This window comes from Aythya marila (assembly GCF_965140915.1).
Source record: "Aythya marila genome assembly, chromosome: 2".
NCBI lineage: Eukaryota > Metazoa > Chordata > Aves > Anseriformes > Anatidae > Aythya > Aythya marila.
The window spans coordinates 146,477,515-146,501,522 of NC_139043.1; the positions used below are offsets into that span (position 1 = coordinate 146,477,515).

The following is a 24,008-nucleotide window of genomic DNA, read 5'->3' on the forward strand; positions in this document are numbered from 1 at the left end:
AGTGTCACTGCTCATCATGTGCAGGTCCAATTGTAAAAGTGTTTTCTGCCTGGCAGTCACCAAGACAGCAGTTCCGCTGACTAATCGGTGAGTTTCTGAAATTGTTTTTTAAGTGTGTATTTTTTTTTCTTTTTTTTTTTTTTCATACTTTTTTGTGCTCAGAGATTAAGCAGAGCAGAATGACAGCCCTTGATCTGCTCTCTGTTCAACATGAGGGAGGCAAATTAACACAGACGTGGGTGGAAGAATCAAGAACTGAAGTCTAAATCAAGAGGAAAGGGAGGTTTTGAGATGGGCTGATAATAAGTGATACAGCAGGTTATGAACAGTTAGGCAAGGAGGATGAAGTAGCGCCAGAAAGCCCATCTCCCCTTGGTCAGTGAGCATCTGCATTTGTTGATTTTGGCTTGATACGACCACCCCTCCCTCCTGCCTTGCTAGGAGACCTCCGACCTGCTGCCTTTACACCTTGCTTTTTCCACTATTACATGTAGATGTGATGTCTTAAAGCCACTGAGCACCTCTGGATGTGATGCCATGTTTATACACTGTACTAAACATCTCGGTCCCCCCTATAAACTGATTTACCTGGAAAAGTAGAGGGAGAAGAAAAATAGTTCATCAACATGTAGCTAATGGGCTACATGAATAAATTAGTATCAATAGAGAGAAGGTGGATTTCCAAGTCTGGAAAAACTGAAATACTCCAGGTATGAGTTTAAAACCTTAATAAAGACAGAAGGAAATGCATGAAACCAGCTTCATGGAGTGAGGGAGTTAACAGAGAAGTAACTCACTAGTGACACAGAGATAAGCCACTTAGGCTGTCAGCTCATGATGTATTCATCAAGTCATCTCAGATATACTCAGAAAACCTGTACTTCTTAGAGCGTTTACCATCTATGCAGTCTGTTTTGGCTGTTTTTTCATCTTCTCCTAATTTCAGAGAAGTTACAAAGAATCTACTCCAGTCTATGACCTGGCTGTTTATTTTGTAGCTAAGAGGTCGCCTTTATACTTGAACAGCATCCTTATCAATCTGATGCTCTTCTTTTCTCAGGCACTAAAGCTTTGGCGTAAGACAACCTGAGTTGAAAGTTCATACTGAGGAGAATGACATAATGGGCAGCATAGAAGCAGGAAAAAAAAATGTAGTATCTTTTCCCATGACTAGAACCACATTTTGTTTATGGTCACTGGAAGTAACCAGCACCACTCAGTGGTAGCAGTAGTGATGACTCTTCAAGCATCCAAGTACAGCTGCTAGAGTGTAAATTTCTGTGTAGACACTACAGGGTAAATTGTCATGGTGCCTTTAGTTTTCTATAGCAGATACAGGCTTACTCTGCAGTAAAACTAAGTGAATGTACGGCTACTGAATAACTCAGAGCTGTCTTCTTTCAGAGTGTAAAAAAGATGGGGAGAGCTCCAGCTATGGCTAGTGGAAATAGTATCTACACACACTCTTAGTTCTATATGTAATCTTCTGAATGGACATAATCTCTGAAGCCCAACAGTCACACTAGCACGAAAGGATGAGGGTGGGTTTTGGCCAGTGCAGCTATGGCTTTCTTATGTTCTGCCTCCCTGCTACAGTCACTCAGTGACAGCAAATGCAGTCAGAGCTGCTTAAAAATCACTGGTTGCCACACAAAAACTAGGGAGTGTGCTCAAGATGTGGAGCTGACACTTCAGGGGTGTATGCGTCACCTAAAATTCGGTGCTCTCTGTTAGCCAGCCTGCTTTGGATTTATAATTAGAATGTGAGGGGAAGATAGCAACCACACTGATGTAATATTAACCACTTTTATTGGGATAAAATGTTGTGCAGCTACAGAGCTTTTTACTTAGGAACCTCAGCCATCACCGGGAATTTCTTTAAAACCTGTGATCTGCATTAGGTAACTGGATAAGCATTTGCAGTAAAATAAGCCCAGCATAGTTGATGTGAATGGTGTTTCTGATGCAGGGAAGAACTGCAGACACAGAGTTTACCTGTTTAGTTATATTTGGTAATATTCAAAGATAATGAAACTCAGTGATAACAGTCACACTGAGAACTGTAATATAAATGTAATATAACTACAAGGTGAAATGCTTTGTGTTTATCAGATTGAAAGGTGCAGTAGCTCCAGTCCAAACTTGTCTGTAACCAGCATTCAGTGGGATATATTTATTTGCTAGCATAACTCCTGCAGTGACCTCCAAACAAGAGCCAAAATAATATTCTCCATATTCTGCATGTGTGAGGCCAAGCCTCCGTCTCCAAGCATTGAGCAGGGTGTGTTTGTCTCAGTAAAGTTCATGCATTTTGCATTGGTAACAGTAGAGTTTCATTCCCCACCATGCTCAGAACAGAGCTGCAATGCAAACACCTCAGAGCTGGAGAAGACCGATGTGCCAGGGCATAGCCCAGCCTGGAGGAAGAAATCTGTCTGGTCTAAGGGCGTTGCAAAGGATGACCCTGTGAAAGGTGGTACACAGGAGCACACAGGGAGATCCAAATGCTGATGAAAGGGAGGCTTCCACAAGTCCCTTAGCTGGTCTGGGGAGGGCTGAGATCCTGGGGGCTGTACTTATTTATGAGCTGAAGATGTGACCACCTATCTCCCAGATACAATATTTAGTGTGCTAAACCATGTATCAATTCTTTAGCCACTAGCTTCTATTTAAAGCCCTATAATCTTTATTCTGATATGCTTTATTCCCAAAGCCTTACTCTGAGATGATGTAAACCAGTATAAGACAGAAGCAGCTCTTTTTTGCAACATAATTGTAGAAACAGTGAAGGAGCAGAATCAGAATTAGCTCTGCCAAACTTCCATGCCTGGATTTATCTGATGTAAGTGTGAGCAAGGGTCCTTGGGTTAGGAGTGCAGCTTGTTGGGGACTGTGTGCATATGAACACACACTTGCATATACAAATAAATATGGATGTATCCTATACACACAGAGACATATTTGTTTATATACATATATATAAACCTTTCCTTGTGTATGTGTGCTTTTTTGTGTCTGTGTATACATATGTATTTATATGGAGAGAAAAAAAGAGATAGAGTACGTATGAGACAATGATTCAGTTCTCCTACGAGCTGAAAAGCCCTCTGGATGTGCTCGCCTTTTTTTACTAAGTACAGAGGAAACCTAGGGAGACTGAAAAAATGCTATTTTTAGTAATAAATTTCCTAGCCTGTGCAACTAATACCATTGTAACTTATTACACTGAAAGTTATTTGGAATTTAATTAACTTGGCTTTTAGTCCTGATTGTTTGCTTTGTTCTTTCCTGAGCAATGAAAATGAACTGTGTACTTTCACCTTTATTATAAATCAGTGTCCAATCCCTTTCACTATTACATTCTCTTACATGTACGTAGTGGTGCTGTGTGAGAATATAGACATTTCTCCTGAAGTCAACAATCCTTTTTGTTAGCAGAAAGTAATGAATAAATAAAAATACAGGTAGACCTTCTGCTGTGCAAAACAGTGGATTTTATATTATCTTTGTTGATCAGAATTAAAAATAGTCCAGTTCAGTTCTGCTTTTAAAACTTGTCATTAAAGATTTCCTGGATGTGATCTCAGGGAGATGATAGTTTAAGGTCTACACAGAATATGTTGTGACTTTTCTTTCCACTAAAATGGTTCTCCTGGTTGTGGCTCAATGACTCTATAAGTCCAATGCAAACAAGTGAGTCCACACCACCCAAACCTTCAACTCCAGCCAGTCCAGACTAGTTTTTTCACTTTGTCAAACCCCAAATGCTGAAGAAATTGGCTCGCCTTTCTGCAACAGGCAGTGACCCCAAGTAAACAGACAGAGCTGTAAAAAGCAGGTCAACATAACGTCTTCTAAATGCTCTTTCTACATAACTGGTTATTAACATTTTCTGCTCTTAATTTAAAGCCTGCATCAGAGATGACAGCTTGTTCAATAAGGAGGAACATTTTCCCAGTTCTGCCAACAGGTGTTGTTGTTTAATGTAGGAAGATTGTATTGATAAAACATTGCCTAAACCGATGCAGTATCTACCGGTTGATAAAGTTATTGTAGTAGTAATTATCCTTAAAAGAACAGTAAAAGCATAATTGCTTTTAGTGACTAACTGATGCATGAAAACAAGGGTTTTCAGTTTCCTGGTTCCTGAAGAGGGGAAGAATGTTTCAGGGCTCCCTACAGCCAGTGGAATTCATTGCAAGAGCCTAAAGACAGCACTTTGCTCTCTGCTCCTTATTCATAGCACTCAGCTTGTTATTCAGAAGCTGGTATGTTTCTGGAAATATCTATGGATGAGCATTTCAATTCTGCTGAGTTTTAGTCAGGTAAATTGTGTTGAATTTTATATCTGCTAATACTAAACTGAGACAGCCAATTTCTCCGAAATCTGAATGTTGGAATTGCTTCTTGATCTCAACACATAAGTGATTTTTATGTATAAATGGCAAAATGCTTCTTACATTATCCATGGTGACACTTCATGCAGCCACTGGTCTGCTGTAGAGGACAAGTGTGACATTTCCCCAGACCAGGGCTTTATTTCTGCAAACAGTGCTGCCACTTACTTGCTCCACATTCTGCTTTCCAATTTGCAGGTACTCCTTCTATAAGGAATGAGAAAGAAGAAATCTCAACTTCAAGATTGTGCTGGACTTAGTACACATCACTGCAGAACCTTTGACAGATGGAGATGAAATAGTGAATGCTGCTATCAATAAATAATTGTATCTTCCAACTGCCCCTTTTTTTTAGTGGTAACTTCTATCTGGCCTCAGCTAGAAAATGCCACACAAGTTTGGCTCTGCTGTATTTTTGTTTCCCATCAGAAATGCTGAGGTGTACTTTGGTGCTTCAGTGGAAATCCCACTCAGCATTACTTGAGAAATGCTGTGTTTGTTAACTAAACAGCTTGTACTAGTTATCACAGAGTCTAAAAGGATATCGGACTTTTGAAAATTTCTTAAGGCAAAACCAACTGCTTGAGATCAATGTCCACACTGCAAACTTCATTCATTTTGCTTTTACATACCAGGGAATGTGACTGATTTTCTCTATCTCCGTCTCTTTGTGTCCACCTCAGTAGGATGTATCATTTGCAGCCAAAAGAGAATAAAGACCAGTGAGTGCAATTCAAATACTTGCAATTCAGTTTTGTCATCCTTTCCTCAAATTTAAAAAACATTTTTATTAACATAATACTTTAAAATCTACAACATAAATTTCAGCCCATTTGTAGGTGGGCTCCTTTATTAAAACACAAAAACCTAACTGCAGTATCCTATAATAACGGTCCTAAGAGTGGCAGGGAAATTACTGTAATTTCCCTCCTTAAAAAAATGGGCAAAACCATCCACAAATTCAAAACACATTTCTGTGAAAATATCAAAACTCCTTTTTTTTTTTTTTTTTTTTTTTTTCCCATTCAATTGTTCTATTTCCAATGGTAGCATTATATACCACTTATTCTCATTACAGCTCTAGGTTTTCAGGAGCTACATATTAGAGTTTAAAAATGTCAACCACAAGTTGTCTATAAATTAAAGAAATTATCTCTATAATTACATTTCATAATACAGTGTGAAAAATCACCCTATTTTCATATTTAAAAATAGCATTCCAGGCTGCCACAACATCAGTGTACAGGACATGAACAAAGCTTCCAGGCTGCTGGGACTAAGCTTCCTCAGTCTGCTTCCTTACACTTTAAATGTTAACATTGCTTTAACCTTCATGCTTCTGGAAAAGTACATGAGGGATTTGAAACAGCTCGTGCCCTCCACAACCACACCATGTCAGTGCATTGAACTCTTTGTTTTTCTTGTTATCAAGTGAATGGAAAAGGAAAGGGTGAGTGAGGGGTGAGTAAATGAGCCCTCCACTCAGGTTTGGACACTAGGGAAGGTGAGAATGCATTGCTTTGGGAAGAGTTAATCCCTTTTAGCCAGGTTTTGCTGGGAGCGTGGCTCACTGCGTCATGGTGACTTCCCTTGCTGGCTGGAAAAGTTTGCCACTGCTGTTTGCTTAGGGCTGTGTCCAAAAGCATTGTCGCACCCTGTCAAGAGCTGCAAGTGTCGGTGCTGGCTCTCAGTGCAGCCCGTAGGGACTGACAGGGAGCACAGAGCACAATATCCCAGCAAGGCGGAGCTGGAACAACAGGAAATGCTGAGACCAGGCTTTATTAGCTAATTGTTCATTTACAGACTTTTGATTTAGGAGCATTTTTTTAAGGTCTTCCAAAGGAATGGTAACTTCTGTGGCATGTTAAAGGGTATTCTTTCAGGCACGTTTCCCTCTCTAATAGACTTATGAATTTCCCAACAGGTTGGTGCATACTTAGCTCTGAAGTTTGTTTTGTGTAACAAAGTGGAAAACAAATTTGCCTAAAATTAAGCGCTTACAGGCCAACCCACATTCTTAAATAAGACCCAGATATTGCAAAAAAACATGACCTCCCTACTGCTGTTGTGCTTTTGTTTCTGTTTCAGCACTTGCAGAGCCAAATTCTGTGTCTACAATGGGCCTGTTTTTCAAAGGTATGCCATGGAGACAAAGGTTGAAATCTAAATCACTTCACAGCAGTCTTCAAGTCTGCCTCTCTCTTCTGAGGTTGTAAATGTGTCTAAGCAAAAAGCAACAGTTCACCTATCTGTAAACAATGGGTTTGGGTGAAATAGCTTAAATAACTGAAAAATCCTTGTTTAAAACAGAGAAGGAAATTCTGGTTCTGGGCACCAGCCTGGAATATTTTGGGGCTGGATTAGTATGCGGAATGTAAAGAAATGAAAAGGCAGACCATGGCTTAAAAATGTCATTGCGTAAACATGCATGCATATTCTCTCAGGCCCTGCCTTGTGGTTCAGTAATGCAGCAGGCAATGATAATGATACAATTTCATAGCTGCACTAATCCTGAGGGATGCACAAAATGCTTGACAAACTGATGTTCTGTATAAGCAATAGGCTGGGCCTTTCCTTCTCATCTGTAGAGAAGCGGAAGAGATTATAGTACAAATATAGCAAAATCTGTCTGGTAAACTCAGAAGCATGTGGAAACAATGCATTCCATTCAATGAGCACATTAAAATTTGTATTAATAAAGAAATTCAGACAACTTTACACTTAATTAGCAGACAAGCTAGAATTGTTCCATATTGTTTTCGGGGAAGCAGAGTGCTGTAATAGGAAACAGAAATCACCTACAAGACAGATAGACCATTTGTATGCATAAATCTGTGATTCAGAAGAGAATAAGAAGGTCTCTGATCTCATTATATGGGAGAGAGAGAAAAATCCAGCCTTGGCAAACTTCATTTATGAATCTTGTTGTCAAGCTCTAATTTCCCCTACCATTTCTTTTGTGTATTTTTTTTTTTTTTTTTTTTTTTGCTGTTTATTTATGACTTTATGAATAGGTGTGATACTGGGTTATTAAACTATGCCATGTTAGAATCAAGAAATATTTGCCTGAGTAAGAGGTTATCATATCTGAGCAATGGGTTTTACATGGGTTCAAAGTTGTGGTCTAGCAAACTGGGCAGTGTTTTTGGTTTAAGTCTCTAAAGATAGAATGGCTTTGAGGGAGTCTTGGGTGATTTCATTCACTCTGAGAGAAATTGTCCCTTTTTCTAAGATTATAATTGGAAACATTGTCAGATAACGTGAATCATTTGTTTGGATAACATGAGGCTTACAAATAATTCCCCTGTGACCAAACTGACCAAATTCATTTATCTTCTTGATTAGTATAAGAAAAAGACACTTTTTTCTGTGCAATGTAAATTTTCATGTTACGAAGCCAAAAGTGCTCACAAGCTTAATACATTGAGATATCAGCTGTTAAAAGACAAGAACAAGATTATTTAATAGGCCATCAAAAGGTTGCAGAAAACTTCTAGTTCCTTACCATCTTTGGAACAAAGCAGTCCAAAAGGCCAAGAAAACAGAACATCTTGTGCTTTGAAGGTCCTGACACAGAAGACACAGCTGCTTTGCAATGTTATCATCTGTTTTTTTCCCCTTGACATATTTCTGCAACTATCATCAAGAGTTGTTTATAATCTCAATGACAATTTCCTATGATAAAAGAATCTCTCAAATTGTTCTCCATGGTCATGTCAACTATGATATATTCCAAGAATATGAAATAGTAGCTAACAAGCATCTCTGTTTCATATAGGAAGGGGTGCAGCAGTAGGATGCTGGCATAGATCACCTTGCCCAATAAATGATACCTGTACTAAGGAATCTGCAAGACCATGAGGCTGAGAGTGCCTAATTCAGCACTGGTCAAAGGTAAGTATTCACACTGTGTGGTGATTCCTCATCTACCAAAAACAGAACTGTAATCCCAGGCAGAGCACACACACACACCAGCACCTCTACTCATCAGAGTAGCTGAGCCTTTTACCTCTAAGAAATCAGGCTACAGATATTCATCATGGGAGAGCACCTGTGACGCTGCAAAGTCATGGATTATTCAACATCATCCAGTTGGCAAAGGGACAGATGTTATGGGCATCTGGAACATACACAGACTGCTCATCAATGTTATGAATTTATTTATCTCCTGCAGGTTTTGCATACCTGGCTAAACTAAGTGGGTCAGACAAGAAGTTGTAGGATTTGCATTCACTGAAGGAATTACAGTTTCACAGACTTCAGAAACTTCATTTTTCTGAGGAAATATCATATCTTGATATGACATGGTTCATGAAGGTGGCAGGGAGAGGACTAGAAGATTTATAGCAAAACCAACTTGACTCTGAAGAGGGACCAGTGTGCTGAGGATTCAAGACTCACATGGATGAAAGAGCCCTAGAAAACAGTGAAGAAGTATTCATGATATCTATGTAAATTTGGTAAAGAAGCATAGAATAAGACATTCTGATTATCTCTTTATTATTTGAAAGCACTTTTTTTTTTTTTTTTCATTATGTTTTTATTCAAGTGACAATGCTATTGTTCCAGTAGCTCTGTTAGAGCTACTGAGCTGTGGCTTAACCCTGCTGTTACCCTGAGAGAAGAAGGAGGAAGAAGCTGAGCTAACAGGAAAGCCTGTGGAGGGACCTTTCAAGCTGCAGAAAACATCAGCTCAGGAGAGAGGGAGAGGCTGAAAAAGAAGGCTATGGGAGACCTAATTATGGTTCCCCGAGCAAAGCTGCTGGTCAGAGCAATTAGCACTGAAACTAGAAAAAGCCATAACTGAAAGGAGAACAGAGGGTTTATTTTAATTCCTCAGTGCCTGGGAGCACTTTGGGTGGGAGGTAAAGCAATACTTTTGCTTTCTAAGCAGATCTTTAGAAAGGTCCAGCTCATGATATACCTAGGATGCTGGGGCCACTGGATGGCCAGGGCTGCCTCCCAGTCCCAGCTCTTAATTACTTATTATGACAGATGGTGGGACAAACGGAACATTACATATATTACATTACGAATACAGGAACATTACATATATTACATTAATTACGGAGAGTTATGGTATTTAAATATGTCTGCACAGGATATATGTGTGTTGTGTTTTTTTTTTTTTTGTTTTTTTTTTTCATGCAGGCTGTGAAAGGTTGTTCCTTTTTGTTGTGGTCAGGGAGGAGCTGACAGCCTCATCAGACTTCAAAGAACCTCAGACTCCCAGTTAGTGAGAAGCCCAGAGCTCTCATGTACCAATCTGTATAGGGAGGATGCCTTATAATATTGCAGGAAGTAGTTATGAGGCATTCACTGCCATCTGATTTCAAACAAGTCACCTCATTTCTCTGCTGCAGTTCACCATTGATAAGCTATGCACAACACGTCCCCGATCAACTTGCAGTGGAAAGTCTTTTGATTTCAGATTTAGCTTGTGAGAGGCCAGGCCAGGTAACAGAATAATGTGCTTTAAACCAAAATGTGATTATTAGGGACTATTTTCCTCTGTTGAAATTAGCAGAGAAATTTACTTAATTCTTTTTCCTTTAATCAAAGCATTAAAGTGTTTCAGAAATCTCTAAATCAGGCTGTGTAGAGTTACAAAACAGGGGAAATTCACAACTGTGCCATTTTTCTTTGCAACTTCTTTATCTCAGTGAAAGATATTTAAGCAGACCTGTCACAAAGCACAGTGCTGTACAATGATGTATAAATTGGCATTTCTGTTAGGAGTTCTTGCCACAAGTTTTGCAGCTGAGAGGAAGGGCAGAGCAGAAGGCTGTTGAAAAACGTTGGTGTTGGTGGTTAAAACAACACTTTAAAAACCCCATCCTTTTAAAACCTCATCTTGTGTGTTTACTAGGTTGTGCCATGCAACACTTACAATCTGTGCTATATTAAAATGTTTAATTAGAAATATGAAATATGCCTTGCATTGTAGCAGAAAACCACCGTAAAATGTCAAATAACACACACTTTGATAGTCTCATGCTATCAGAGCAGTCATGCGTAAGTTCAAATCCCTTTTCAGTGGGACAATGCTCAAATTCTTTGATGAATCTAGGCCCATGCATTCAGCAGCTTCTTCCCTTTCTCAGCATGGGTTTAGTTATGTGAAGCCAGAAATGGCCTTTGTATGTTCAGACTTTGGGAGCACATTCAGCTGGAATCTAGCCTTGTGCCTAGGGTTAGACCTCTGCAGTAATTCAACTCCGCTTGTTCTGGCTTTGAACAAAGACAAGCAGGGCTATGGAGTTATGTTACTCACTACAAGTTGGGGAATCGGCTTTCCATGTGGCATTATCCTCCCACCCCTTTTCCCATAGGAACCACACAATGTAAGTTAAGCTTGTGCCTTTGCCATTATCTTGCTCTAGTGGCTTGATTCCAACACGCGGCTGTGTACCACCTCATTATTTATACCCTGCTAGCATCTTATTCAGTACCTCAGCTTCCATCACAAATGTATTGGGATAACTGCTTTTTTCCTGGATAAGAGGCTCATTATAATTGCAGCTTCTCTGCAGGGGTCAGCACCTCCTCCCTATGAATATGGTAAGGTGCTCTGAGTGCCACCTCACCTGCAAATGGTATTTTTCCCTGCAGAGTCACTTCCCGTGGGTTGCAAGCTGCTATTGAATTTCTGCAGTAATATTTTAATTTAATAACTTAATTTAAGATTTAATGGCTTTCTTTCCTGTGCTTTGTAGTATAATTAATTCATGTGATGGGAACTCATTAGACTTGGGGATCTGAGATGCATCTGTGCACGCAACGGCTATAAACACGTAAACCTAGGTTAGGGCCTATTGGAGGTGGGCATGTGCAAAACTCTTCAAAGAGTAGACTATTTATCCTTAGGGATAAACAGAAACTACTTTCTTAATAGTTGGGTATGTCTTTTAATCATATCCATGGTTTGTAATAATATTGGTAATACCAACAAAAGTCTGGTTCATCGATACGTATGGTGGCTGAGCCCTAGGCTTCCTGAGCATAAAAGATACAGGCCAATACCTCCAAACAATGCAGGTGTGTATGCCCAGGACTTGTGGGCACTTCTCCCCCTTGAAAACTTAGCTCAAGCAGATATTATAGACACCATGCGAGCCTTACACTGAACATACCACCATAGTACTCTTTGGCTTATGTAGAGCTGTGGTGCTGTACATATCCCATGGAAGTGATAAAGATTGTCACTGTCATTGAAAATCCTGGATTGTGGGAAGAGCTGTAACTTTGGTGTCCTACATCTCCAGGGAACACAGTAACCTCAAGTCTGTCAGCTACCTTAAGGCAGACTTTTCTCTTCCCTGTTGGCAGTTCTCTTCTGCTTTGATCTGATGAGTTAAATGTTCATTGAGACAGAAAAGGCAAATAGCTCTGGTCTTGTAACTTAATGGTGAGCATATTTGCTCCAGTTCCGTGTTCAAGACCATGTTCTAGACTAGGCAGAGAAGAGATTTGAAACCACGTCCCAGGTAACACTTGAGCTGCCCATTTATCTGCGAGCCTGGCTCTGGTTCTCTCATTTCTTCAATTTGCAGTGAGGGCTGAGGAACCCAACTCCCAGAGACAGGCTGTAGCCCGTGACACTGTGACTAGGTGTGCACAATAGCCTATCCCACAACTCTACATTTCTCTGTCCTCCACATCCCATTTGTAAGTGCACTGCTTTCTTGAGGAGCTGAGGAACAAAAGCACAGGGAAAATCAAATCAAAACAAACAAACAAACAAAAAAATAGGATCAAAGATTTTCCTTTTTTTTTTTTTTTTTTTTTTTTCGGGGGGGGGGGAAGGGATTTTGTAGATATGCTTGCCACTGTGTACCCAGTGCTCAGATGCCCACCAAAGTGCTGTTTCCCTCTTAGACATGCCCAATGGCTGTAGTGGAAGCATTATAAAGAAGAGTGCTGCCAGCTGCCTGCCATGTGAGCCTTCTCCGTGAGTTGTGCGTGAAGACTTATTCTCCACAGACTCTGTTTACATAAGCACTGCACTCATTTCTCTGTATGCCGTCAGGGTGCCTTGATTCTTCTCTCTGGAGGCCCATCTTCCTCCGTCTGATATCTGTGGTGAGCCAGGTACACTTGTGTACCTGTTTTGCTCAATTAAACCTTTTCCAGGGATGTGAGTCATCTATTTCATGGTCCAGAACATCCTCATTTCATTTCCCCTGCCCTCTGGTTATGGACTTGATTAATACTATGTAAACACCTTGAGACTTCATTGCACTAACTACTGTACAGAAAGAGCAGAGCTTGTCCCAGAGTGCTTGTTCTGAATAGGACAAGACATAAGACACCCAGGAGCAATGAAAAATTATAACCCAGACTTTTCTATTCTCCTGAGTTAACTTGTTTCTTAACTGTCCTGGTTAATTTTCACTGATAAAGGTGATACAAGCAATGAATTCAGGCTCCACCGCAGTGACTGACCATAGGCCTTGGTAACCTAGAGTGACTCAATAAAACAAATGAGTCTTACTGCCTGTTTGGCGTTGATTTCTAGCAAGCTCCAGATGCTTCTAATGAGCTCTGCCTGCTCTTCCTCATCAAAGGGTGCTTTGAGTTCTTTGTTTCCATCTGACTCCCAATCAGGAGGATCAGGTGCTGAAGCACCCTATCGGCAGGTGCTAGGGAGAGGCCTGTCTAACTGCTGGGCATGGAGTACAGCTAGCAATATGTGGCCAGCAGGTGCAGCAGTTTGCACAAAAGAGGACAGAATCTGAGAGGCTGCTGAGGCCCTCAGACTATTACTTCCCTGCTGCGCTTCCCTGTGGGCACTGTTGACACTGCCAAGGAGCCCTGGAACACATCACAAGTGACTTCATGGCTCTAGTGGCTAACAGCACAGGGGTCCAGGTGGTTTTCTCCTTGATCTTGCTGGTGAGCAGAAATGGCTTGAGGTGCACTGCATGGATTTTCTGGTCAATGAAACTGGAGCTGGCAACATCAGCTTGACATCAGTGACCATGAGATCTTTGATCCACCTTCTTCTGTAGCCACTGGATCCTCAGTCCACCTTCTTCTATAAAGATAATCTGAGCAGATGGTAGTGGTGGGTACTCCTTGACACAGTACTCTAAAGATTTGAACATAGTTTCAGGAGAAAGACTGCAATTTGAATTCCTCTAATGCCTGGGGATAGGGAATGATTTAAATTCCCATCCACCACTTCCAGATTTTTGCGGGATGAGGACTTTCATGAGTGCATTTGCTGGAAGTGATCCAGAGCAAAGCAAAGAGAGAACCGATAAGATAACCTCTCTGCAAAATCCAACTGCTCAGAACAGCCACTTGGGAGGGCAGAAACCTCATCACAGTTCATGTACCTGTAAATGCATTTCATGTAAACTTATTTCTGCCTCAGGTGTGAAGCTCTGAAATAAAGGGAACATAATTCTTAAAAGTTCCTCTTCAGTATCTGAGGTCACGTCCGTTCTGGGAGCAGCCACAGTGGTGTAAAGCAGGCTCCCACTTACTGGATCCCCCACTCCACAGGCACAGGCTGTGAGAGGAGACAGGAGTTACGTTGCTTCACATACTTGCAGAAACTTGTGTGAGAAAAAGGCCCAGAATTTCAAGATTCTGAAAACAAGGTACAAATAAATAAGTCAAGCTTCAGAGTTTAGTGGCCTCCGATGCTAGGTGGCACATGAGCAGGGATTTTGGGATATTGATTTAGTCACCTGTCTCACATTTTTGGTTCTTTGTGTTATTTTTCAGATGTAGCATCAGACACCTGAAAATTCAGGCATTTGCAGTGACACAGAGCACAGCTGGGTGCCTTATACATCTTGTTCAGAATCACCTAAGTCCATGCCAGAGCTAGAAATTAAATGCTATGGTGGAATCCCACCTGCAGCCCTGAGCCTTAGAAGCTGTCTTTGTTACATGACTTTTATCTCACTCTGTGAGAAGGCTGTCAAGGACAGCTTCAACCCCAGAAGAACTAAATCTCCACTGGTGCTTTCAGCAGAGGTCTGCCTTGTTACAGCTAAATTTCCTCATGATGGTTTCACTCAATGTATTCTTGCTTGAGCTGACTTGGTGCTTTTGCATGAGATTCACCCAACCTTTTCTGGCCAGGACCTCAGGGAGAAGTACAGTTCATTTGTTGCATTATGTTTTTGTAGTCGTGGATGAGCACATGGTAGACAGCGTTGACAAATTAAGAGCCATTACTCCACAGATATAATGTCTTACTAAGATAAATGACCCTCATCACACTCAGTAAGAAAACTGTTTGCCTGGTGTGACTAACTCACTAGTAGGTAGCACGTTTATCCCATCCCACCCCGGAGTTTTCATGATATAAAACATCACACAAACAGAACAGTTTCACAGATCTCCAAAAACTCCCCATGAGTTCTGATGTTCTCTCGTTTCTCCCTCTCACAGACACTACATCTGTTCCTTTAGCAGTTGCTGGCAGACAAGACAGACCTGGGTGCCAACTAATACTATATGATCTTCTACTGAATTCATTTTCCACTTTCAAAATTAAATTATGGGCCAGATCCTCATCAGATTTAATACAGATATTGCCTATTAAGCAGCTGATGGTCTGGCCTTGTACGGAGATTATTTATTGTCTTTCTTTGGGCAACAACACAACTGAGGAGTTAGATTTTGATCTGACACATGAAGCCAGTGAAAACATTGATTGTTTTGTGCCTGGTGTATTCATCATGAGAGAAATCGCTACAGTTTTCCAAACAAGATAGGGAAAAAACACAACATTTAAAAAAAAAAAAAAAAAAGGAAAAGAAAAGAAAGATAGAGTGAAAAAGATACTATAAATCTTTTATTTCTTTTAGTTACTATGCAATACCCTTCATTTTGAAGGAAATGGTACAATCAATGATCTGTACTTCTTTCTCGGGAAAAGAAGAGATATTTGCACTAACAATTCAACATTTACTGACAAAAGACAGCTTACAGATAATGCTTGTGGAGAAAAAATCATATTTTGTGATTACACTGACTATTGTGGATGATTCCAAGAATTATTACAATATTAGAAATTTTAGGTGTGTATTTAAAGAAAGTTTTTAATTCAATAATAATGCAAAAGAACCATCTAAACCACTGATGTTTGAAGCTACCCTGATTTCTTCTTATCCACAGTTACAAAAGAAAAAGAAAAGTATGATCTGGAAAGTCTAAGCCCATTATACACTACAGCTGGCCTTATCACTGCACATTAATTTATAAGAGTAGCCAAGCTAACACATAAGTAACAGTGGGTTTCTTACAAGTAGAAGCTGCTGTTGAAAATGATGCATTTTCTACCTTTACTTAGTTACTCATCTCTGATTTGTTGTATAAAATTAAAATTTGCTTTCAAAAAATATTTGTTCCTACATGGCTGTTAGAATTATGGTTGGCGTGGTTAATTGACAGAAAAGCAGAGGTGGCAAATTACTCAACGACAAGCTTCACCAACCCTTTGGTGAGACCCAAAGGAAGAAAGAAGGAAAAAGAAAACCACTGTTATGTTCAAAATCTGAAAGAGGTAATATGTGATTAATGTATTTTAGTACTTGTAGTGGAATATCGAATTTAAAAGAACAAAATGTAACAAGCATGCTTGGGGTTTCATTAATACAAAATAATTGAAAGTTTACTTCCATAGCGTAGGGTCCCTCAGTCTGAAGAATATACTTTTCCTAGTAAGAAAATATAGTTTTGAAGTAGCTTTTGGTTTTAATTCCCCTGCCTACCCTACAACTGTCTACTGTGTTGGCCAGCTGAGCTCTGGTGGTGTTGTAATCAATACTTTGCATTCACATAGTATCAGAGAAACCTGAAATAGTCTTCAGTTTATATCTGTGTTCACTGCCATGGAAGGTGAATGTCTAAATTGTGTTTTTAAAATTACTCAATCAAGGGATAATTGTAGGTTTTACTATAAAGCCTTTTCCAAGACATTATTCGCATCAAACATACCAATACTCTGGGGAAATAAGACTGCTCATCTACATTTCCTAAGCTGAAGCTACGTTTACACATCTGGGGCTTAGTCTTGCCAGCCTTAACATGTGCATAATGATATTCACAGCAGTCATCCTATCTGTAGCAGTACATATACCCAAATGGGTAAATTCATACAGATGCTTAAGTGTTTGCACAATCAAATAGCTTTTAAAACAAATTATATTAACTTCAAGCATTAAAAACACAAGGGAAAGTTCAAGCATGACAAGACAAAGACACCAGAAAGCAGTCACCAGCTTAGTGTATAACTACTATGTAAAATGCATCTTTCACCCCTCACTGCATCGCTGCTTCTCCTAGATTTCCAGGGGGAGACTGAGGCCAAAGTTTGGGCTGGATTCCACAAGCTTTGTTTGGACAAGAGGCCCTTTGAAAAGCAACCTTTGGAGCACTACTCATTCTCCCCTGGTGATTTGGCAATGCTAGTCCTCTGTGCTTCCAGCAGAGACTTCAGATCAAAATTCCAGCCCCTTACTCAGAAAGAAATGTAAATATATACTAAACTTCAAGCATATGAATAGTTTTTCTGATTTTCAAGTGGCTCAACTTCAGCCTTCAGTATAGGCTTATGGCTTTGCTGAACCAGAAGTTCTACAGAAGGATCACACCTGAATTTCTCTACCTTAAAGAATGAGCTGCAGAGAAGAGCACTTTTATCTATTATCTTTCCCTCTTTTTTTTTGATCTATGGAAAAGTCTTGAAGTATACACATACACAAAAAAGTCTGTTCTCCCAAGAGATTTTTTTTCGTTAAAATCAAGCTCTAGAAATTGCAGTCTAGTCTGCAGACAGTAACTGAATAAAGCCAAATAAAAACAAGAAGATAAGCATTGTGATGTGCTCCTACAGCAATCCCGCTTCTCGCATCCAGCTCATTATGGGTCCATGGCTTTAAAAACCAGACTGCTTAGAAATGTTTGCAGTGCTGTTTAGTGGCACCTATTAAATAACACTGCCTAATCAACAGGTGGGAAAAAGAGACCCACCTGTTAAAGATTCAATGCCTGCATCTTTATCTGTTGGAATTAGAAATCCCTGTAAGGAGGTAGCCCACTTTCAGAGGATCTGAGAAAACAAAAAAATCCTGCTCCCTCCCCACCTCCCCAAGTTGTTTGCTTTGCCTTAAAAAAAGAAAAGAAAGAAAGAACACTTTACAAATAATGGAATTGCAGAAGGCAGAATAAATTCCTAACCATAACTTGAAGTTTAAATATTCCAAACAGCAACATTTTAAGTGCTGAACACCTGAACTGCATGTGCTGGAGGAGTGGGTAAGGTTTTATAACACAGCTGACTGCAAGCCAGACTGCTGTGTTGTGAGGAAAGCTCCCTTGCAGCTCTCCATCCTAACAAGGCTGTGCAAGCTCTGGGATTCTTTGCTAAGGCCCTTATGGGAATTTATCCCCAGAGGCATGACCGGTACAGGGAAGCACCAAGATCAGCACAAGACATGATTTCAGTTGGTTAAAGAAGCTTTGCTCTCCATTCTCAAGCAGATTTGGTCCTTTTCTTTTTTATTATTATTAAACAAAGGAAAAAAAGGAAAGGAAACACCAGAAAAAAAACAAAGCCAGACTGTGCAGGATATCTCAGAAGGAGAGAAATGGCTATGTGTCATAGTTCTGATGTTTCAGACACAAGGGAAAAATATTTTCACAACTAGTTTACTGTTTAGTACCCTGTAGATACATAATATTTGACATTTATAGCAGTTTCTATACTTTATGACCTAGAATATACTTTAGATCACTAATGAAAAATAAACCCATTCAGAGGACTGGAAAATAATGTGCATAACAACTTACTTTCAAATGCAAGGTTGTGATGGATTTTTTTTTTAAACTTTCAAAAATATCTGTAAGAAAATATTATTTTACATACATATATTACACAGTGAAATAAACTTCATTATGTACAAGGTTCCAGTATCAAAGAAACAACAGCCAGACATTTACTTATGGTCTAGATAACCTCAGTTGTCTCATATCAGTCAGTACAGACTCTTTCATTCTTTCAGACTAATACAGTGATCCTTTCAGCAGTTCAGTAGTTGTATTAAACCAATGTGCAGACATCCACATATTAACCCTATTGCAGGTAGATGGGGGCAGTTATTATGCTTTTAAAGCAAGGTTGCACACCTGCTTGACAGCCACACTAACATGGGTATAACTCAACTACGTGTTGAAGAAAAAACCTCACTAGTACAGACACCTGAGCTATAGCATTCTAAGGGAGCTTGCTGTTAAATTATCCTTTGGATTTGGCCATTTCACAGCCCAAAATGAGAACAGAGTCATTAAGGAGAGAGAATATTGTGTATTTGCATAACCCTAAGAGTTGCTTTTTCCACCCGAAGCAAGGATTAAATAGCCTCTCATTGCTTTTCTTTCTAGCTTGTGTCTTAGGTAGGAAGCACAGCACAGATCTGTTTGGGTTACATTGTCAAAGTGGCTTCATAGAGTCCCAAATAATCAAAAGCCGGTATCTACGTATTCTTAAATCAACAAACTTTGCTCCCAGGGGGTGGAAAGGACATGGAGTACTTTGCTATTTGTGGTATAACTATAAACAACCACAGGGAAGACAGTAGTAACTATGCTTCAAGTTTACATCACACTTAATTGCTGTTATTTAAATGAACTCAAGCTTATCTTCAAGTTCACCTCTTCGCTTTTGTGTTTTTAAGGGGAAGGAATTTTGTGTTATAAGCTGCCTCCAAATCAGTGTTTGCTTACACACTTCAGATCCCAGGACAAAGACCTGACAGTGCTGCCCATGCAGGAGGCCAGCTCAACAGCTGAAAACAAAGTTCAGGGAACATTCAAGGCAGGCAGCTCCACATTCCCCCCCATCTCCTCCTCTTAACAAGGGACCTGCACAATGACTCTGGAGGTATGTCCCCTCTTTTAATGCTATAGCTCAGCTGCATACCATAAAAATTAGCAAAAAAGGGAAAACAAAGTCCCTAATGAAGGGGAAATTGCTTTGTGGTAAGAAAGGGAAAGGAACACCCTAACCCCCCTGCCTGCAGTGCCTTCCATCTTTGCTTCCTCCCATCACAGCTGGGTTTGGTGCAGAACCTGTGACATGCTCACAGCCAGGGGCACCTGGTCAAGAGGCCTCTCTCTTGGGACATGCCAGTGCATGCAAACAACCTGCTTCTACTGCCAGTGTGTACCACAGATGTCATCAGAAGCTCTGCCATTTGCTCTCAGGGAAGCCAGGCAGCCAGTAACAAGCTCTGGCGTAGCTCAGTACCTGCCTCCAGGAGCCCCAGCACACACCAGTGCACAGCCTCCATAACAGGGGCTGCAAACTTCCTCCTTTCCAGAAGCGGTCAGCAATAAATAAACCTCCTCTGTCCTCGACAGAAATCACATACTGATAGCAAGTGAGGAGCTTCCCTCAGACCACCTGCAAGTTCTTATTAATTAAGAAGGCACCAGGAACATCAAAGCCATTTTATTAGTCAGTGATTTCTTCCTTACACCTTCTGGTGGGGTGGGCTGGCTAGCAATTCATGAAGCCTTGTACTGAGCAAGCAAGTAGCTTGCTGCAAGACCAACAGGAGCCACAACTGAAGAGAAACAGGGGCAGAGAAAGGAAAACAACATCCTCACGCTTCTCAGCTGCCAACTGAACATGCACTCAGCTACATGGCCACATCCTGGAAGTTGCTGGCTCCTTAATAATAAGAAATACTTGCAACTTCTGCTGATAAGTAGATGTCAAAGGCATTTAGCATCCTGCAGGGTTAGGCTTTCTGACAGATGGGTGAGGGAAAGGCTAACACAGAAGAAGGGAAAGAGGTGGGAGTACAGGAGGGTAGAATTGCCCTGAGTTTTATCCTCTACAAGTAAGTCAGTGGTTTTACCATCGAGCACTGAAGGAGTTAAGCACTAAAGCACAGACACTTAATCAGCTTTCCCCCTTCCTTTCACATGTGATTGGAATGAAGCTGCACTGAAGCGGCCCAAAGGGCTTATAACAGCTCAATTTCGCAGCCTTCAGTTTTAATCCCCATCACCCAGCCTAAAGCAGCATGGTGGTGCTGAGGCTGCTACTCCACAGCAGTCCGAGCACCTGGATGGTGGTGATGGTCTTCATCCTCCTCTTCATCTTCTTCCTCCGCGGCTTGCAGGTGGCTGGAGAGCTCCTGGATCACAGCAGCCCTACCAATCTGGTCGTTCCTCCTCTTCTCCATAATCAGATCCTCCAGGCTCTGAAACTCCAGCGTGTGGCTGCGCTTGTCGCCCAGGCGGATCTGCAAGCGGTAGGGCTGCTTGCCTATGCGCAGCTCCCCGCCGATTTTAAACTCCCTCTTGCCGTAGCGGCACCAGGCAGCGAAACACTCAGAGTTTCTCCAGCTCAGGTCCCGGTCCTTGCAGCCCACCTGCTCCAGGGCGTTGCGCACCACTGTGGCCGGGCTGAGGGGCTTGTAGCGGTACAGCTGGTTGGCGATGCGGCCCCGTCTGCCCTGGCTGGCATCAGTGAGGAAGCTGTTCACCACCTCCAGCCTGTGCAGGTGCACGACTTGGAAATCCCCAACATAGACCACCCAGTGCGGGTACTGGGCCTGGCACACAAACTCCACCAGGTCACCCGGCTTGCATCTGTTCAGTAGGTTCTCTGGGGTGTAAGTGCTCAGGTGTCCCTGGCCTCCTTCATCACCCTCCTCTGGCAGGATGTCCTCCTCGGAAAAGCTTTTCTGGTAGATACACTCATCCCGGTAATAGACCGAGCACTCCACCTCGTGCAGCTGGGGATCGTAGGGCTGCAGGGCTGGGTGCTCCCCCCCAAGGTCGTGCCCCGACTCCTGCTGCTGCTCCAGCTCGTCATCATCATTTGAGAAGATGTACGAGACCCCGATCCTGGGTCCTTCATCCCTGTCCACACCCGCTGGGTCAGCCGTGGGAACTTCTTTGTAGTTCAAGTGGGTCAGCTTCTCCACCTGGTTCCCCATGCCCGCTGCAACGACAGACACACAGCGGGGCTGTGAAAGGGGCTGAGCATCCAGAGGGGCTGCGGGGGGGTTAGGGCACAACCCCCCGACCCCACCACTTCTCATTATTGCAACACAGCCCCTGCAAGACCCTTCGGGGAGGGAGATGAAGGCTGTGGCCACGGTTTCCCCTCACCTGCCCGGGCAGGAGAGGCGGCAGCACCGCCACCTGTTAGCCGGCAGCGAGGAAGAGGAAGGCGCCGGGAGCGCAACGGGCACAAGGAGGGAGGAAAACGCAAGTCCGGGATGGGGACGGAGGAGTTCACCCCCCCAGGTTTCAGCCTTCCCCCCTTCCTTCAGCCTCCCTCCCCGCCGGGATCCTCCAAACTTACCCTCCGGGGAAGGCTGCGCGGCGCCGGCAGCGGCTCTAGGGCGAGCTGGGGGTGGGCGCGGAGCTCGGCAGGATCATGGCCCCCCTCCAGGACCCTCCCGGACCCCCCCCCCCCCCCAACAGCAGCAGCGCCCCAGCGCCGCGCTGCCGGCACCTGGGGCTGTGCAACAAGCGCCGAAGAGGCACGGCCAAAGGCAGGGAGGCTGGCTCGGGCTGCGGACTCAGCCCCCAGCATTTAAAGAGGCAGCTCTTTTTTTTTTTTTAATTTCCCTCTCCCCTCCCCCCCTCCCCCCTCCTTTTTTCCTCCTCCCAGCACCTTTTTTTTTTTTTTTTTTTCCCTTTTTTTTTTTTTTCCCTTTTTTTTTTTTTTTCTTTTCCTCTCTCCTACATGCCGAGCGCTTTGCTCCCCGCCGAGGCTGACGCGCGAGCGGAGGCTGCTGCTGTTGGGCTGCGGGTGCGTGTGCAACACGCTCGCCCCCAAACTCACACGCGCACCCGGCCCCTTTAAGGGAGCGGTGCCACGAAGCAACCCAACCCTCCAGTTTGCAAGGGGGGGAGCCAAACTGGGAGCCGGACTGGGAGCCGGAGTTTGCTCGGGACGGCGCTGGGAGGAGGTGGAAAACCCCAAAAAGCAGCGCCGTGGGAATGGGCACGCTGCGCCCCCGGGGGATGCGCCGGGAGGTGCCTCCTTGGGGCAGGAACAGGGAAGTTGGAAAGGGAACAAAAATCAAAGAGCCCGGCTCTCCCGGGCTGACTTAGCGCCTTAGATTCATTCCTCCATGAGCGGAGCGTGTAATTAGTTTTATTAATTTCTTTTCTTCCCGACTCCAAGAGATCGCTCGCTTTTTCAATATAGGAGATTATGTTTCTTTCCCCCTGGAAAGGCATTATCGGAACCGGTGGGAATATTTTTTCTTCCTGCGTTTTGGAGAACACAAAACAATACTCTGCTTTTTCATTAATACCTAGTTAGTCTACTAGGTGGGTATTCTTACTCTTTTAACATGCATTGGTAAATTCGTGCTATTAAAACAGACTACAGAGATAATTTATGGAAGCAGAAGTAATGTCTTTAATTTTGTCTCATTTATTCCCTTTGTCTGTTGTCTTGTAATTTATAAACCCAACTGCACACCGCTGTTTTGAGGGTTCACTAAACAGCAGCAAACCAAGGAACAAATACGGTGCTGCTGGGTGCTGCCCACAGACCCAAAGATTGCCATTTCCATCAGATTATGATATCAGATTCTGCAAATATAGAAGTTCCCTTGGGGTTGGAGGGATGCTTGTGGTGCTCAGCCTGGGATGGTGAGGCAGGGATGCAGCCTCAGCGCTGCTTCAGGTGACAGGCAGCTGGATGGGGACCTTTTTTGTTTGGAATTCACCTGGTGGCTCTGTCTGCAGGAGCATTTCAGAGAACTAAAAAGCACGTCAAGGGTGTGCCTTTGAAGTGAATCTCCCAAACGCCCCACGCGCACGCACTTTGTTTTTCATGTCAGAGTGGTTTCAAACAAAACATACACGTTCCTTCTGCCTTCAGCTAAACTAGATGTGCTCCTGCACAGGATTGGACTGAGGTTGGTTGGGTAAACCTCCAAAATGTGTTAAATGTAGATGTCATTTTTCAGCACTGCCTCTTTCACTCTACAGTTCCTCTCCTCCTGCGCTGCACTGTTTGCTGATGTAGATATAGCTGCTCTTGGACAAAAGAGGGCCCTGCTACGTAAGAGCTTTGCAAAACTGCTTCAGTACTTAAGGATGTGTAAAGATGAGAGTCTCCTAAAAGGGAAATGTGGATTGGGCATAGATGTGACTTTTTCATGTTCTCCTATTGGTATTGAAACCTGTGTCTCAGCACCATACCTTGCTATCTTTGGAGCAGTTTTATTTTGCAACTAAAGCAGTTTGACAGCCCTGCATCGAAGGCATTTCCTTTACAGTCTGCTGCGATGTGGGGAAAGTTGTGCCTGTGCAGGAGCACAAATTCAGCACTGCCCAGAGGAGCCACTCATGTGTGCGTGCACATCCGCACATATTTGCAGCTCTCGATCTTTTTCTTCCCGTCTGCTTCAACTCACCCTAGTGCTTAATTTTCTGCACCTTGTCAGCTGCTTTGATCTCTTTGATCTCTTTGAGTTTCCTTTCAATGACTGCTCCTCAGAATCCACATTCTCTGATCAATCTCCTGCTTTCTAGGATCAGAAACCTCGGGCGAGTATTTTTGTGTCATAGAGCCCATACATAATTGCATACTGTACCCTGCAG

The 24,008-nt window shown here is 42.5% G+C and overlaps 1 protein-coding gene across 1 annotated transcript; it reads right to left on the reverse strand.

Moving 5' to 3' along the window:
• Positions 1–1,038: 1,038 nt before the first annotated feature.
• On the reverse strand, positions 1,039–21,886 carry LRATD2 (LRAT domain containing 2). Its single transcript, XM_082753868.1, has 3 exons — positions 21,745–21,886; positions 20,494–21,378; positions 1,039–8,813 (listed from the first exon to the last, which is right to left on the reverse strand). The coding sequence occupies exons 2-3, from the start codon at positions 21,371–21,373 to the stop codon at positions 8,788–8,790; spliced, it is 906 nt and encodes a 301-aa protein (XP_082609994.1). The 5' UTR covers positions 21,374–21,378; positions 21,745–21,886; the 3' UTR covers positions 1,039–8,787.
• Positions 21,887–24,008: the final 2,122 nt, after the last annotated feature.